General features: G+C 31.9%; 2 protein-coding genes across 2 annotated transcripts; one reads left to right on the top strand and one right to left on the bottom strand.

The window, feature by feature from the left end:
* Nucleotides 1-3,630: 3,630 nt before the first annotated feature.
* LOC122578756 (riboflavin synthase) lies at nt 3,631-6,868 on the bottom strand. Its single transcript, XM_043750785.1, has 2 exons — nt 5,923-6,868; nt 3,631-4,044 (listed from the first exon to the last, which is right to left on the bottom strand). The coding sequence occupies exon 1, from the start codon at nt 6,774-6,776 to the stop codon at nt 5,940-5,942; it is 837 nt and encodes a 278-aa protein (XP_043606720.1). The 5' UTR covers nt 6,777-6,868; the 3' UTR covers nt 3,631-4,044; nt 5,923-5,939.
* Nucleotides 6,869-9,869: 3,001 nt separating this feature from the next.
* Nucleotides 9,870-10,859, top strand: LOC122579143. The gene is made up of 2 exons (XM_043751255.1): nt 9,870-10,113; nt 10,361-10,859. Exons 1-2 carry the CDS (start codon nt 10,027-10,029, stop codon nt 10,493-10,495), a joined length of 222 nt encoding a protein of 73 aa, XP_043607190.1. The 5' UTR covers nt 9,870-10,026; the 3' UTR covers nt 10,496-10,859.
* Nucleotides 10,860-12,332: the final 1,473 nt, after the last annotated feature.

The raw sequence follows: 12,332 nt of genomic DNA, 5'->3' as shown, positions 1-12,332 counted from the left end.
CATTTATTATAAAATTAAACATTACACTAAAAAACATAAAGTAAATAAATTATGAAAAACGACATTGTTAGCAAATTAAAAACTAGGCATCAACGTTGACGGCCGTGTTCCAGGAGGTTCCAAACATGTTCGATCAGAGCATTGCGGAGTTGATGGTGAGTCATTCTATCGCGAAGCTCCCCGTACATACGAAGCTGCGTTGAACGCCTTTCAATCCACGTACGGGTTGGGAGTGTAGTATTAGCTATCAACTCTTCTTCAAACTCTCTAATTGCACGTCCGTTATCTTCAACGATCATGTTGTTCAGAATCACACAACATAACATGATCCGTTTTATCTTGTTGGTACTGTATGATCGCGCATATTGTTCAATAATCTGCCAACGACCTTAAGTGAAGGTATTACATATTTTTTTAATATTTTAAAAAATAAAGTGCTATTTCTTTTTAGTAATAATCTCTGTCTTAAAATCTAAGATTTTAAAATTATTATAATCTATACTACCTATATAAACAAACTATCTCCTACCCCATTCAACTATCTACCTTTGAATTACCTAATATACCCTCTACATTTAAACTACCTCCACACACTTAATCCATGAAATTTTTGAAATTACCCTTAATAAAAAAAACCCCACAATTACCTAAAACCCATATTGTTATAAAATCCTCATTTAACTCTAAAATTATTGTTGAAGATAATGTTACGAATAAGAAAAAAATCTTAATTATCATAGATTATATTACAAAATGTTTAAACAATAATTACATTTTCATAACTCACGAAATTACGAACCAGTTATGTCCTTTGTATATTCGTATTAAATTTTAATCTTTGACTATTTATTTTTTTAATTGTCTTGGTCTCCTCCCCTACAATTGTAAGTGATTATTTTTTATGGTTAGTGTTTGCACTTCATTATTTTTTGCACCTAATACGCGACTTATTTTTAGAATGATATATACGGTTAAATCATGCATTGACGCATCTCATGAAAGTAAACTAAACGTTATAAATTGTTACGGTGTCTAGAGCATTATAGACCGTAGCCGCTGCAATGCGCGGCACCACTCTAGTACGCTTATACCTATATTTTATTTTAGGTAGATATAAATTTTACAATTTCAAGATCACCAAATTAATAATTTACACCCTTGGAAACTAGTTAACCTACATATAATCCATAGATAAAATAATTTCGAGTATCAAAAGATTTTTTATTTAGAGATGGTACAAATTGGCTCCACGTCCTTTATTTGTTGGAAGCTACATGCCTAAATGTGGTATGTTATTATGTGCTGGCTAATAATATCTTTGAAATACTCAAACCAACCATATAAGAAAGAAAACATATCTCTCACGTTTGACCAAATCAGCTAAAAATACTTCGTCAACAAGTTTTATGAACACCTTAATTGGCTTACTCTTCTACATCACTTGGAACGCGTTTGATAGGCATTGTTTGAATTATGTACCACCTTATGGTTGTCTACTTGTCTTCGTCAAATCATAATCTCTTCTCCTTCCGTTTTTTTTTTAAATGGACGAATGTAACGATCAATCACTTTCTTTTCACATAGTAGTCAATCATGGTTATTATATAAAGAAAGTAGGTTATCAACTCACCCCATCCTATTTATCCTTTTGTTTAAAACTTTCTTTCTGTTAAGCTGGTTAATAAATTATTCCTTACAATTTCCCACATCTCTATAAGACCACTCAACAATAAATTTATAAATTACGCCTTGACCGTTAAATATCATTGTATGGGACTCGTGATTGAGAGTTTGTGCTGTTAGCAATGAGCCTTTTTTAAAGTTTTGTTATTCTAAGTGTAAACTTTAATAATGGTGAATCCCGAGCTAATGGTGGATTAGTGATAGTTTGAAATTTTAAACAAGTTGTTAGTGGTTGGAAGAGGTTTAGGTAATTTTCTAATATGATGTTGATTATACACACCGCTATGAATAACTTGATATAGAATAATAGATTAACATGCCTCGACGTCTCGTTATTTGTGTTTCCATGTATCTTCAAAAGAAGGTGCAAGAGCTTGACCGGAAAACATAAGGTATAAAGAATTTTACTAATGGGTCATAAACCCCGTTAGGCCTTAACAAGAGGTAATACTCTTCTTTAAAATACGAGAACCATAAATAAAGGGAAAATACCATTTTTTTTTTTTATAAAAAAGGTAATTGGATGGAAACCCCTGATCCCATGTACTATTTGGTATTCACTAATCCCTAAGGGGAGAGCAGTGTCCAGTTATTTCTCAACCACTTATTAATCCCCTAATTATTTCAAATTTTGCCTTTAACAAGACTCGAACTCGGCCAAGATCTCCCCTGAAAAAGTGGCAGCTGGGGTCATTGGGCTATTACCTAATGGGCTAATGGTTACCACTTTTTTTTAATAGATTTATCATAGTTGTATATTACTGGTTTATACAGTCGGTTATAAAATTTGTACGTTGTGATACATTTATCAAAAATCGTGATACAAATATCACCTCCCATAACAAATAAATATAAATAAACAAAGAAACAATATAGAAAAGTGAATTATCTGTGGCAATTTCGTGTAATCTTTGTGACTTTTTCCAGTATATACCCATTGGCCTAAAATTTTGAATCATTTATTGGTAGTGTGCCCTGTGGTTACTAAAATATGGTGCAAGATTAGTAACTGGTGCAATCTCCCTCCCATTTTCGCATTCTCAATTCGTGACTAAACGGAGTTACACACATCGACTAGTCTCAACTCTATAAGAATGGAGGTGTTCCATGTGGTCATATTATTGTCATGCTGGTGTATTTAGAAAACACGAAATGAAGTGGTGTTCCAAGTGATGAAGAATATACTATCTCTTGGTTATCTTTGGAATGATAAACCGCACGAAGAACTTCTTTATAACGTGGGAAACCTGGAACGCCTTTTCTTTTATGTAAATAGATTGTTTGTATTGGTGTATGTAATGGGGATTATTGTTTCAATGAAAGTAGTCATTAAAAAAAAGGAAAACTGAATTATAAAATATCTAATTTATAAAATGGGAAGTACGATTAATAGATTAAAAAAAGTAATTAAAATAAAAAATTTAAAAAAAAACAATCACTACAAGTAGGTGCTTAAATACTTGATGGTCTTCCAAAGTTCGACTTAATTGAGTATAGTATCGCACTTGAATATCATCATTTCCAAACTAAGATATATAGAATCGCACGCTATCAATTAATCATAACTTAATTAGCAGGAACAATTTTCTGGTCTATAAAAATGCTGGACAAAATATGTAGAGCCATGTAAGCACAACACAAAATTGCTCCTTGGGCATTTTCGAGGTGGAAAGTGGAGCTTTCATAACTCTATTTCCTACAACAAATTTTAGTCATTTATAACAAAACTTGCATCATTCAAATTTTAGTCATTTATAACAAAACTTGCATCATTCAATTGTATTATGTGAATAAAAAATTATATCTTTGTTGTAGATGACCAAATTTTATTATAAAAATATCACTACTCATTCATTTGTAATTTGCAAAGAAACTGATTAATGATTCAACCAAATGACCACCTTGTCACAACCGCTAAACGAGGAAAGTAGCACAATAGTATAGGGCTGTCTATCAACTGATGAACATCAATTAACAAGCATGTTGCTGAACATTCGGAAATCGTAATGCTACAAAATCCTTGTTACACAGAATGTTGCCCAAATTCAACCGATCTTGGATGACTTAACGATTTTCGGTAATGCTATAAAATATAATTAATAATAACGATAATAATGGAGTAAAATTTATGACAACATTATTCTTCTTAGAAAAGCAAGGTCACCCAAGATATATATATATATATATATATATATTTTCCAATGGAATGGCAGAATTCTGGTAAAAGATCCTCCAGCTGGTGCTTTCAAAAGAGTCAAGAACCCATGTTTGTCGTAAATATGCTGGAGGATAAACCGGGCAATCCAATGAAAGTTAGAAACCGCTTGTTGACCATGCCCGGCAAAACTTGATCAGTTTTCCCTATAATTTCAGAAATTGGTGTCAAACAACCACAAACTAAATCATCGAAACAGCAGAAGCAACGATCTTAAGCACCATTCTCACACAAAAGCCATAAAGTCTCTGCGCAAAACAACTTATATTGCATTACAACTATCAAATGAATTCTCCTCAGAAAACACTGAAGTTTAGCCTCCCTCAGGTTTTAGCCTTGGTTGCTGAACTATCCCATATCGGTCAGCGACTTTCTTGAAAGCACAGATCAGAATATCGTTTAAAACCTTTGTGGGTTGGGGACTCGGGAAGTTTAAGCAGATGACATAAAGCAATCATTAGTTTGCATCGTGGTTCTTACCACAAAATTGTTTTACTTACTAGTTACTACTTATTAAACCCATTATTCAACAAATGTAAGACATCTTATACCTCAAAGACATAAGATTCAAATGGCAATATTCCCTTGGTACTCAATTTACTCCTCGTCTGCGTCTGCGTGTGTGGGAGTGGCCAGTGGGGTTGTTTAACTATATAGGTGAGACTGCAACCTGATACAATGTATTCGGGTTGTGGTTTTGGTTTTTTGCAGATGTACTGCAGACTAATCTCATGCTGTAGAAAAGTTACTTAATACAAGAGGGGATTGAGGAATCAGGAGTGACTTTAAAAAAAGCCTTCAAATGTTTGATTCAAGTAGCAGTCTGGCCAGCTGTTCAAGAAACACAACTTGAACCAAGTTGAGGTACATAAGTTTCATAGGTATGGAATACAAATAATTTTGAGTTTTGGGGAAACATTGATAATTTGCTAGTGACATGAAGTTGAACTTCTTGAATTACCACAATATACATGGAATGTTGCTAGTTGCTACAGTCGCCGTGTTTTCTGTTGTTTACTGAGTTATTTTGTGCTGTCGGTAGAGCAAAGAAGATGGTTGATAATCCTCACACACGTGGCTATGGTACAGGATCAGAAGATGAGATGTTTTCTTTGAACTTTGTTGCTAGTCGTCTTCCTCCAAACCATTGACAATTAGCATATTTCAATTGCAAAATGTATGAATGAGCATGATTGTCTAAACGTACATGAACGGATAACTTCATATGGATACACTTGTGACAAGTATTCAAATGTTGGATACGTTTAAGTGTGAGACGAAACTAGTGATTTAGTTATGTTTTATATGTCATTAACCTTGGATCTGTCTATCCGACATACTCTGTTGGCTTATTAACAGCTAAAGTGGTTTCAGCTTAAACCTCACTGAGTTAACTTGGTAGTAAGCCACTACCATATATTCCGTCTATGTAGATAATAATAATAGTTAGATTGCAACCTGTTACTTAGTTAAAACTTACGTCAACAAAGTTATAAGATCATGAAAAATGATATATCCTCCTAAAATCCATCCCGACTGATAGTTGATATAGTCTTCATAATTTAGCAGACAGGTCAACTGTATGATATATAGATGGAATTCACACTTCAGGAAAACTTAAGCCAATACATCCTTAATTCTTTGAAATAAAAAAGTTAACCAAGCCTTCTATCTTGATAGGTAATTTCGGTTAGTAGTATGTCTGTAATTTTGTACATATTGTACAAAAACTACAAGTCTATGACCAACCCTTCTCATCTATGGTTTGGTTCCTATTCTAAACAGAAGACACAATCCAGACGCATCAAAGGTCATGCATTTTGCAAAGAGATTGATCTAGATTTGACCTAATTGCCTCCCAGTCACAAGCAAATAAAGTTATGGCATATTAGGGCCTGAACAAAAGCAAATAATCTCACCAACACAAAGTCACATGCAAAACTTTTATTCGAAAACCGTACAGGATAAAATTCAAGTTATGGAACTCTTAATGTATAACTCAGATTGAAACTAAAAACAAGTACCTCAAATGGAAGAATCATCATCTTGATTTGATACTCTCCACGAATCCGCTACTAAGAAGCCTTTCAACATACTTCCCCAAAATATCAACTTCCAAATTCACCTTCTGCCCAACTTTCTTCAAAGGAATCACAACTTTCTGTTGTGTATACTCAACCAACATAAAATTAAAACACAATTCATCATCAAACACATTGACCACAGTCAAACTAGTCCCATCAACCGCGATAAAGCCTTTCGGAACAATAAACTTCAAAATTTCAGGTAAAGTCTTCACCTTTATCCACAAAGAATCACCTTCAGGTTCCATTGAAACTATCTCCCCTGTTCCATCAACATGGCCCTGCACAAAATGCCCGCCCATTCGTGTCGATGGCTTCACAGCTCTCTCCAAATTTACAACACAACCCTTTTCCAACTCGATCAACGACGTTTTCCTTAACGTCTCAGGGGCCAAACCCACTTTAAACTCAGATGTTTTTGGGTCGAATTCAGTAACAGTCAAACAAGTACCGTTTACAGCAATGCTGTCACCAAGATTACAATCTTGAATAACAGTTGGGGAATGTATAACCATATCGAATGATTGGCCGGATTCGTCGAAACCCAGATGCCGAATTTCGCCCATTTCTTCAACTATTCCTGTAAAAAGGGATTTGATTTGGGGGTTTTGGTGGGTTTTGATTATTGGTGTAATTTGGGTTTTGAAAAGAAGGGATGAAGAGTGTTTGCTGGGCTTGAGATTTGTTGTCGAAATAAAGGGGTTTGTTAGGGTTTTAGAGAGATGATTGTAAAGTGGGATTTTGGGGATATAATTTGCTTTTCTGATTAGGGTTTTGGAGATTGGTATCGCCATTTTTGTGTTATCAGTAGTTGTTGTTGTTGACTCTGGCAAGAAGCAGATAAAAATAAAACAGTGTGAGTTTTTACAAGTGGTGTAGGTGGAAAATGCAAAAGAAAAAAAAAAAAAAATCATTGTTACTTTTAAATGAAAGATTTTAATGATAAACTAAAAATAGCATGTAGTACCAAAGTCGTCATGATCGAATCAATTTTCAAAGACCGTTTTCTTTTAGAAAGATCGATTGAATCAAATATCAAAATATTTTATCAATATATTTTGTATGGATTTTAATAATATGTAAGACGATCATATACTATAATGTTTTCGCGTTATAGTTTCATGATTAGATGTTGATAAGTTATGGAATATTTGTCTTTCAAAAATATAGTTCTAATTAAAAACATGTTTATACCATGAAAATGAAACATGTACTTGTTAATTTATTTATATTTTTTTTACATTTCTAGACCAAGGAGGTCGGATTGTCCACTATACCACCAGCTTCGTTGCGTTTCGTCAAGCATGACGATGACCATTTAACTCCTAGAGTTAGTTGGGGAAAAATAGTTGGGTTTTTTAGTTTTGTTTTTTATATAAAAAATTATTATTTGTTTTTGTTATTAAAATATTGTGAGTTTTGATATGAATAGTTTGCATTACGAATGTGATATAGTGGTAATGTGATAATGTTGTGGCGTATCATTTTAGTGAATTTTGTTATCACTATTTATGCTCTTAGCTTAATCTGTATCTTGGACTAATGGCTGGGAATGGTATCATAAAAAGAAAAGGTTAATTGGATGATAACGATTAAACGAGAGTGCCTAAAAAGAGAGAAAAAATAAATAGAAAGTGGTTGCGGCATCACAAAACTATCCTATCAACAACGTTCTTTCTTTTCCTTTGTATATTTTGGGCCAATTGGAACTTGTGGAAATTGTAGAATGAAACGTGGACTCATTGGTAGCCATCCACGAGTACCACAATTATCATTTGACCCACTTGCCACCTCGAAACTATTGAGTCCACATTTTGAATGTTTGGTCCTCATAGTTCCCAACTTGAATGCTCTATTCCTCACCAATTACATCATGATTCAAAATATCTTTAAAAGCTACGAGCCTACGAGTAGTATGGTTAGTGGATATTGGCATTTGATCTACTCATAACTAATTGAGCTGTATTAGATAAACCATATTTTTGCAATATTATTACATTTGGTATTGCTAGATGAAATAATCAAATAGTGTATTCGTATTATATAGTACGCCTTGAAATACGATAGAAATCTCCATTTGCAAAAAAATCCCTCTACACATAAACTTCATGTGCAGATTATTGTTCATATTAGTTTTAAACTATCTATCGTAATAATATATATAATTTTTTAAATTAAATATAAATATAAAGTTAGTAAACAACATTTGGACTTATATATAAGAACTTTTTTTATGACAACAAAATCTAGATTTTCTCGTGTTAGATACAAGAAAAATGATTGAAAGAGAATAATATATAAATTAAAGTTAATTACAAAGATCGTTTTTGTGGTTTATCGGTCAAAAAGTACAACTTACATTTTTAATTTTCATAAATTATAGTTTTTATTTTTGACTGTTGTGCCCTATAACGGTTTGGGTCTAAAACAACAATTTTTTTTAAAAATTAACATTTTGGTCAAACAGTCAACACTTTTGCACTAAAAGTATTGACAAGGCCTCAAATTTATGATTAGAATCCTAATTTATGATAGGTATGAGTAAAACTCTTAATTTTGACAAATCATAAACTAGCACTTCTTTATAATCGACTCTATAATAAATTCAGTTTGGAAAGTCAATCAAATTGAGCTATGATCAATTGAACATCTTACATGATATGATACATGCCACCCGTATATTGGTTATGTCCAAAAGACCATTAGACCAAGTATATAAAATAGTACTAACACATTAACAATCATAAATAGACATGCAAGTGTATATATATCCATTGATTGTCAATAATAGTCGGTATTAAGTTATTAACTTATGGATATCAACCACAAATTCAGGTTTTCTTACCACAACATGAAGCTATCGATGATTCAATGCCATTATAAAAATACTACTATTAGTTATTTTATTGTATCTTCAAAGTTACTTATAAAATACAACATGATGCCTTAGCATTTATTTTGTGTATCGCTAAACTTTCTTATGCTGGTTTGTGGTTTCTTAGCATTTTTAAAGTAACTGGGGTGATTAGCTTTTTGAAATTTTTACGAGAAATCAAGTTCAGATCGTGTCAAGTATAATGTTGGGTGTTTTTAAAGTTTGAAAATAACTAGAAAATACCCCGTTAGGACACATACAATTTAGTTTAGAAACTTTTTTATTAGAGAAAAATATCTTCAATTTGGTCGTCTACCTTTTAGTTATAATTCAATTAAAAATTATGAAGAGATTAGTACAACTAATTATTTGTTAATAAACGAATCTGGAATGGAAGAATGATGGGCCTAATCTCTTGGATGCTTGACAAAAGCAACTTTTTTTTCTATCATATTTATCTTTGATATGTATACATGGCTCATTGGCTCAATTAAAATTTATAAAAATGGATCAATTCTCTTAATTAATAAGCCTAAAAATCATCTTAATTTATAAGATAATGACATATGGAAATTCAAGAGGTAAGATTAAAAGAGATGATGTGAAATCCACTTGTCACATTCATATATTTTAGGTCAATTTTTAAAAAGATTAATTATTATTTATTTTTAATAGTTATCTTTAAATAAGCCTACAAATGATCTATTTACTGATGAAGCAGACATTTGAAATTAAACATGATTAATTAAACAATAAATTAGATGTGAACCGAAAACACCCCATATTGAAAATTTTATTAAACAATAAAGCGGTCAAACTATAACATTTCAGCCTTTTACATGACCTAATAACATTATAGAAGTCGTACTGGCTAGTTTTAAGTATATATGGCCTACAATGGTGGACTTATATTTGCCGCGTAAGATATCATATCATAAAGTAAAAAATATATTAAAAAGAATAAAAAACAGAATGCTAGCTAGTGTACATATTTAATTTTATTAGCTTCTTTTATATATGGCCGTATATATAGAGAGTTGTTGCAATTGTTCAATTTCCAACGCCAACTCTCCCCCAAATTATTCCCAACACAAAGAATTCTCCACATAAACATCGGCCACCCTATTTTTAGATATCACACACACATATTTATTTTTGTGTTGCTGAACATGAAGAAACCAGGATTCTTAGCAGCTTCCATGGCCGCAGCTTCAGCCATCACTGTTTCTAATATCAATAACCAAACTACTCATCAGGTATGTGATATCACTTGGAAAAAAAATATACTTATATATCTTGTTTTAAGTTGCGTACATTTTGGTCAAATTAAGCCCGACTTGTTTTCCTAAATAAATACTCTGTATACCCCGAACGTGGAAAACCTCTTTTCGATCAAGTGGCCTTTGACCCAATAATTAATAGTATCATTTTATACAAAAAGTTATATAGGTTTTTAAGTACTAGAGTTTTGTTTCATTTTTTTTTTTTTTTGGTTCTATACAGGATGATTATGGAGCATCATCGATCAAACACAAAGAAGAATCTATGCAAAAAAAGACGAGCTGTTGCTCAGACAAATTTGCGCCAAGGTTTGATGGATTAAGGTTTATTGAAACCTTGGTAACTGCACATCGATAACACTAAAAAGCTTCTGAGATCAATATATGTTCGTTTTGATTAGACAAAAAGTGTGTGGGTTGGGTTTGGTTTCTTGTGGATGAAGTTTGTTCCTGTTTTCCATGTTTATGTTTATTAGAAGATGGGATCGGGCCAAATTAAGGCCTCTCAATTACTCGTAACAAAGTAGTACTATTAATTAATAATTAATGGTTATTGTTATTGTTGTTGCCTTATTGGTGTTGTAGTGTTGAAAGGGATTGGCTCCACAATTACTACCATTTTAGTATTCGATCATAATCACAGCCCTTTTGTGTTGTCATCTGATTTTAGTATCAGTTAATGGCTTTTCAATAGTAACGACTTAAAACTTTTTATTTGTTTATAGCTAGTGTTTGTTTTTTTAGATTTACTTTTGACATTTGTTATATTGAGTTTGTAGGATTTATCAAAGTATTTAACCATTAAATTATTTTGATAGTAGTTTCATATAAAGTGTAAAAATGCTTCAGGACTAGAAATAAAGATTTTCATTTTTCCTTTTCATTATGCCCTTGGATGCGTAGATGATAGGCGTGACCAAGTTCACTTTAATGATATAAACCATTATTTTAGGTTTTTTTTTTTCCGATTGAGGTACTCCAAAGTCTCTCAAATTCTCTCTATAGTTATAAACCATCCTTTTAGTACTTAGGCCGATTGAGAAATTTTTTTTTTTAATACTAGCACTGTGGGTACAATGCGAGGTAGTCGTAGTGACAACGGTGTGGTGGTGAGGGAAATGCCGTCTCGTCGACTTTAGAGGCCTTGTTCTAATCTTATAAGTTAGGCCCTTATATTGTTATATAAATATTAACAATATATTTTTGTAGAGTATCTATATATTTTTGCTCTTGATCTTCCATTTTCATTGAAGATTTATTGTACAAATTATATTAAACTAAAAGTGTTATTTTTGACTATGAAAAAAAATTAACATTTTAACATCCAGTAACACCAACTTAAAAAATCTCAAAGTAAACATAAACTAGATAATTCAATTTGGAAAATATACATATACAAATATTAAATGATATAAAATGGCTAAGGTGTACGTTGAACATGTTTGAACACCACCCTTTTTAATGACTTTTTCTTTTTCAAAACTAGACATATCTTATACCGATTTGAATTGAACTGGTTGAACATGTTTATCTGCGGTCTTGGGTGGAAGCGATGTCGAGTGGTGTAGATTTGATATAAAAATAATTGATTTGAAGGGTTAATAGAGATATTTTAAAAGATAAAAGATTTATAATGTAATTTCGTCATTAGTATTAAGGGAATAGTGTATGTATAAAATATTTTAAGAAATGTTAGGTGAAAATATTACACAGTATAAATAAAGGAGCACAATTTATACAATTTTTCCCATATAATTTTCAACAAAGTGGTATCTTTTTTTCCGATAAATAGTACATAAACAGTCAAAAAAACATTAAGTAAACAAATCATCATTAAAATTATATAAAAAGATAGTCCAAAAGTTATAAAATGTAGCAACCAATTCAACTTTTAGCTAGTTCGGTTAAAAAAAATACCTTAGTTAACCCGATTAATCAACCAAATATCCTTAAAACAGAGCTATCATTCACAAAAGAATGAAGGGAGGAGAGACCATAAGAAATCAAGGTAGCTATCATTCACAAAAGTTCATATAAATGTGAAAGATATTGGGTGCGTTTGGTTCGCGGAATGTTTTTGGAAGGAATAGAATCTTTCAAAGAAATTGGAATCTGAAAGAATGGAATTTGACGGAATGTTTTTGATTTTTTGAAGATTCAAGTGAGGGACGGAATGAGATTCCTTCTCCCATCCC

This window comes from Erigeron canadensis, chromosome 8 (genome assembly GCF_010389155.1).
Source record: "Erigeron canadensis isolate Cc75 chromosome 8, C_canadensis_v1, whole genome shotgun sequence".
NCBI classification, from domain to species: Eukaryota; Viridiplantae; Streptophyta; class Magnoliopsida; order Asterales; family Asteraceae; genus Erigeron; species Erigeron canadensis.
The sequence above is the reverse complement of the archived record's forward strand: the minus strand, read 5'-3'. Positions and strand labels throughout refer to the sequence as shown.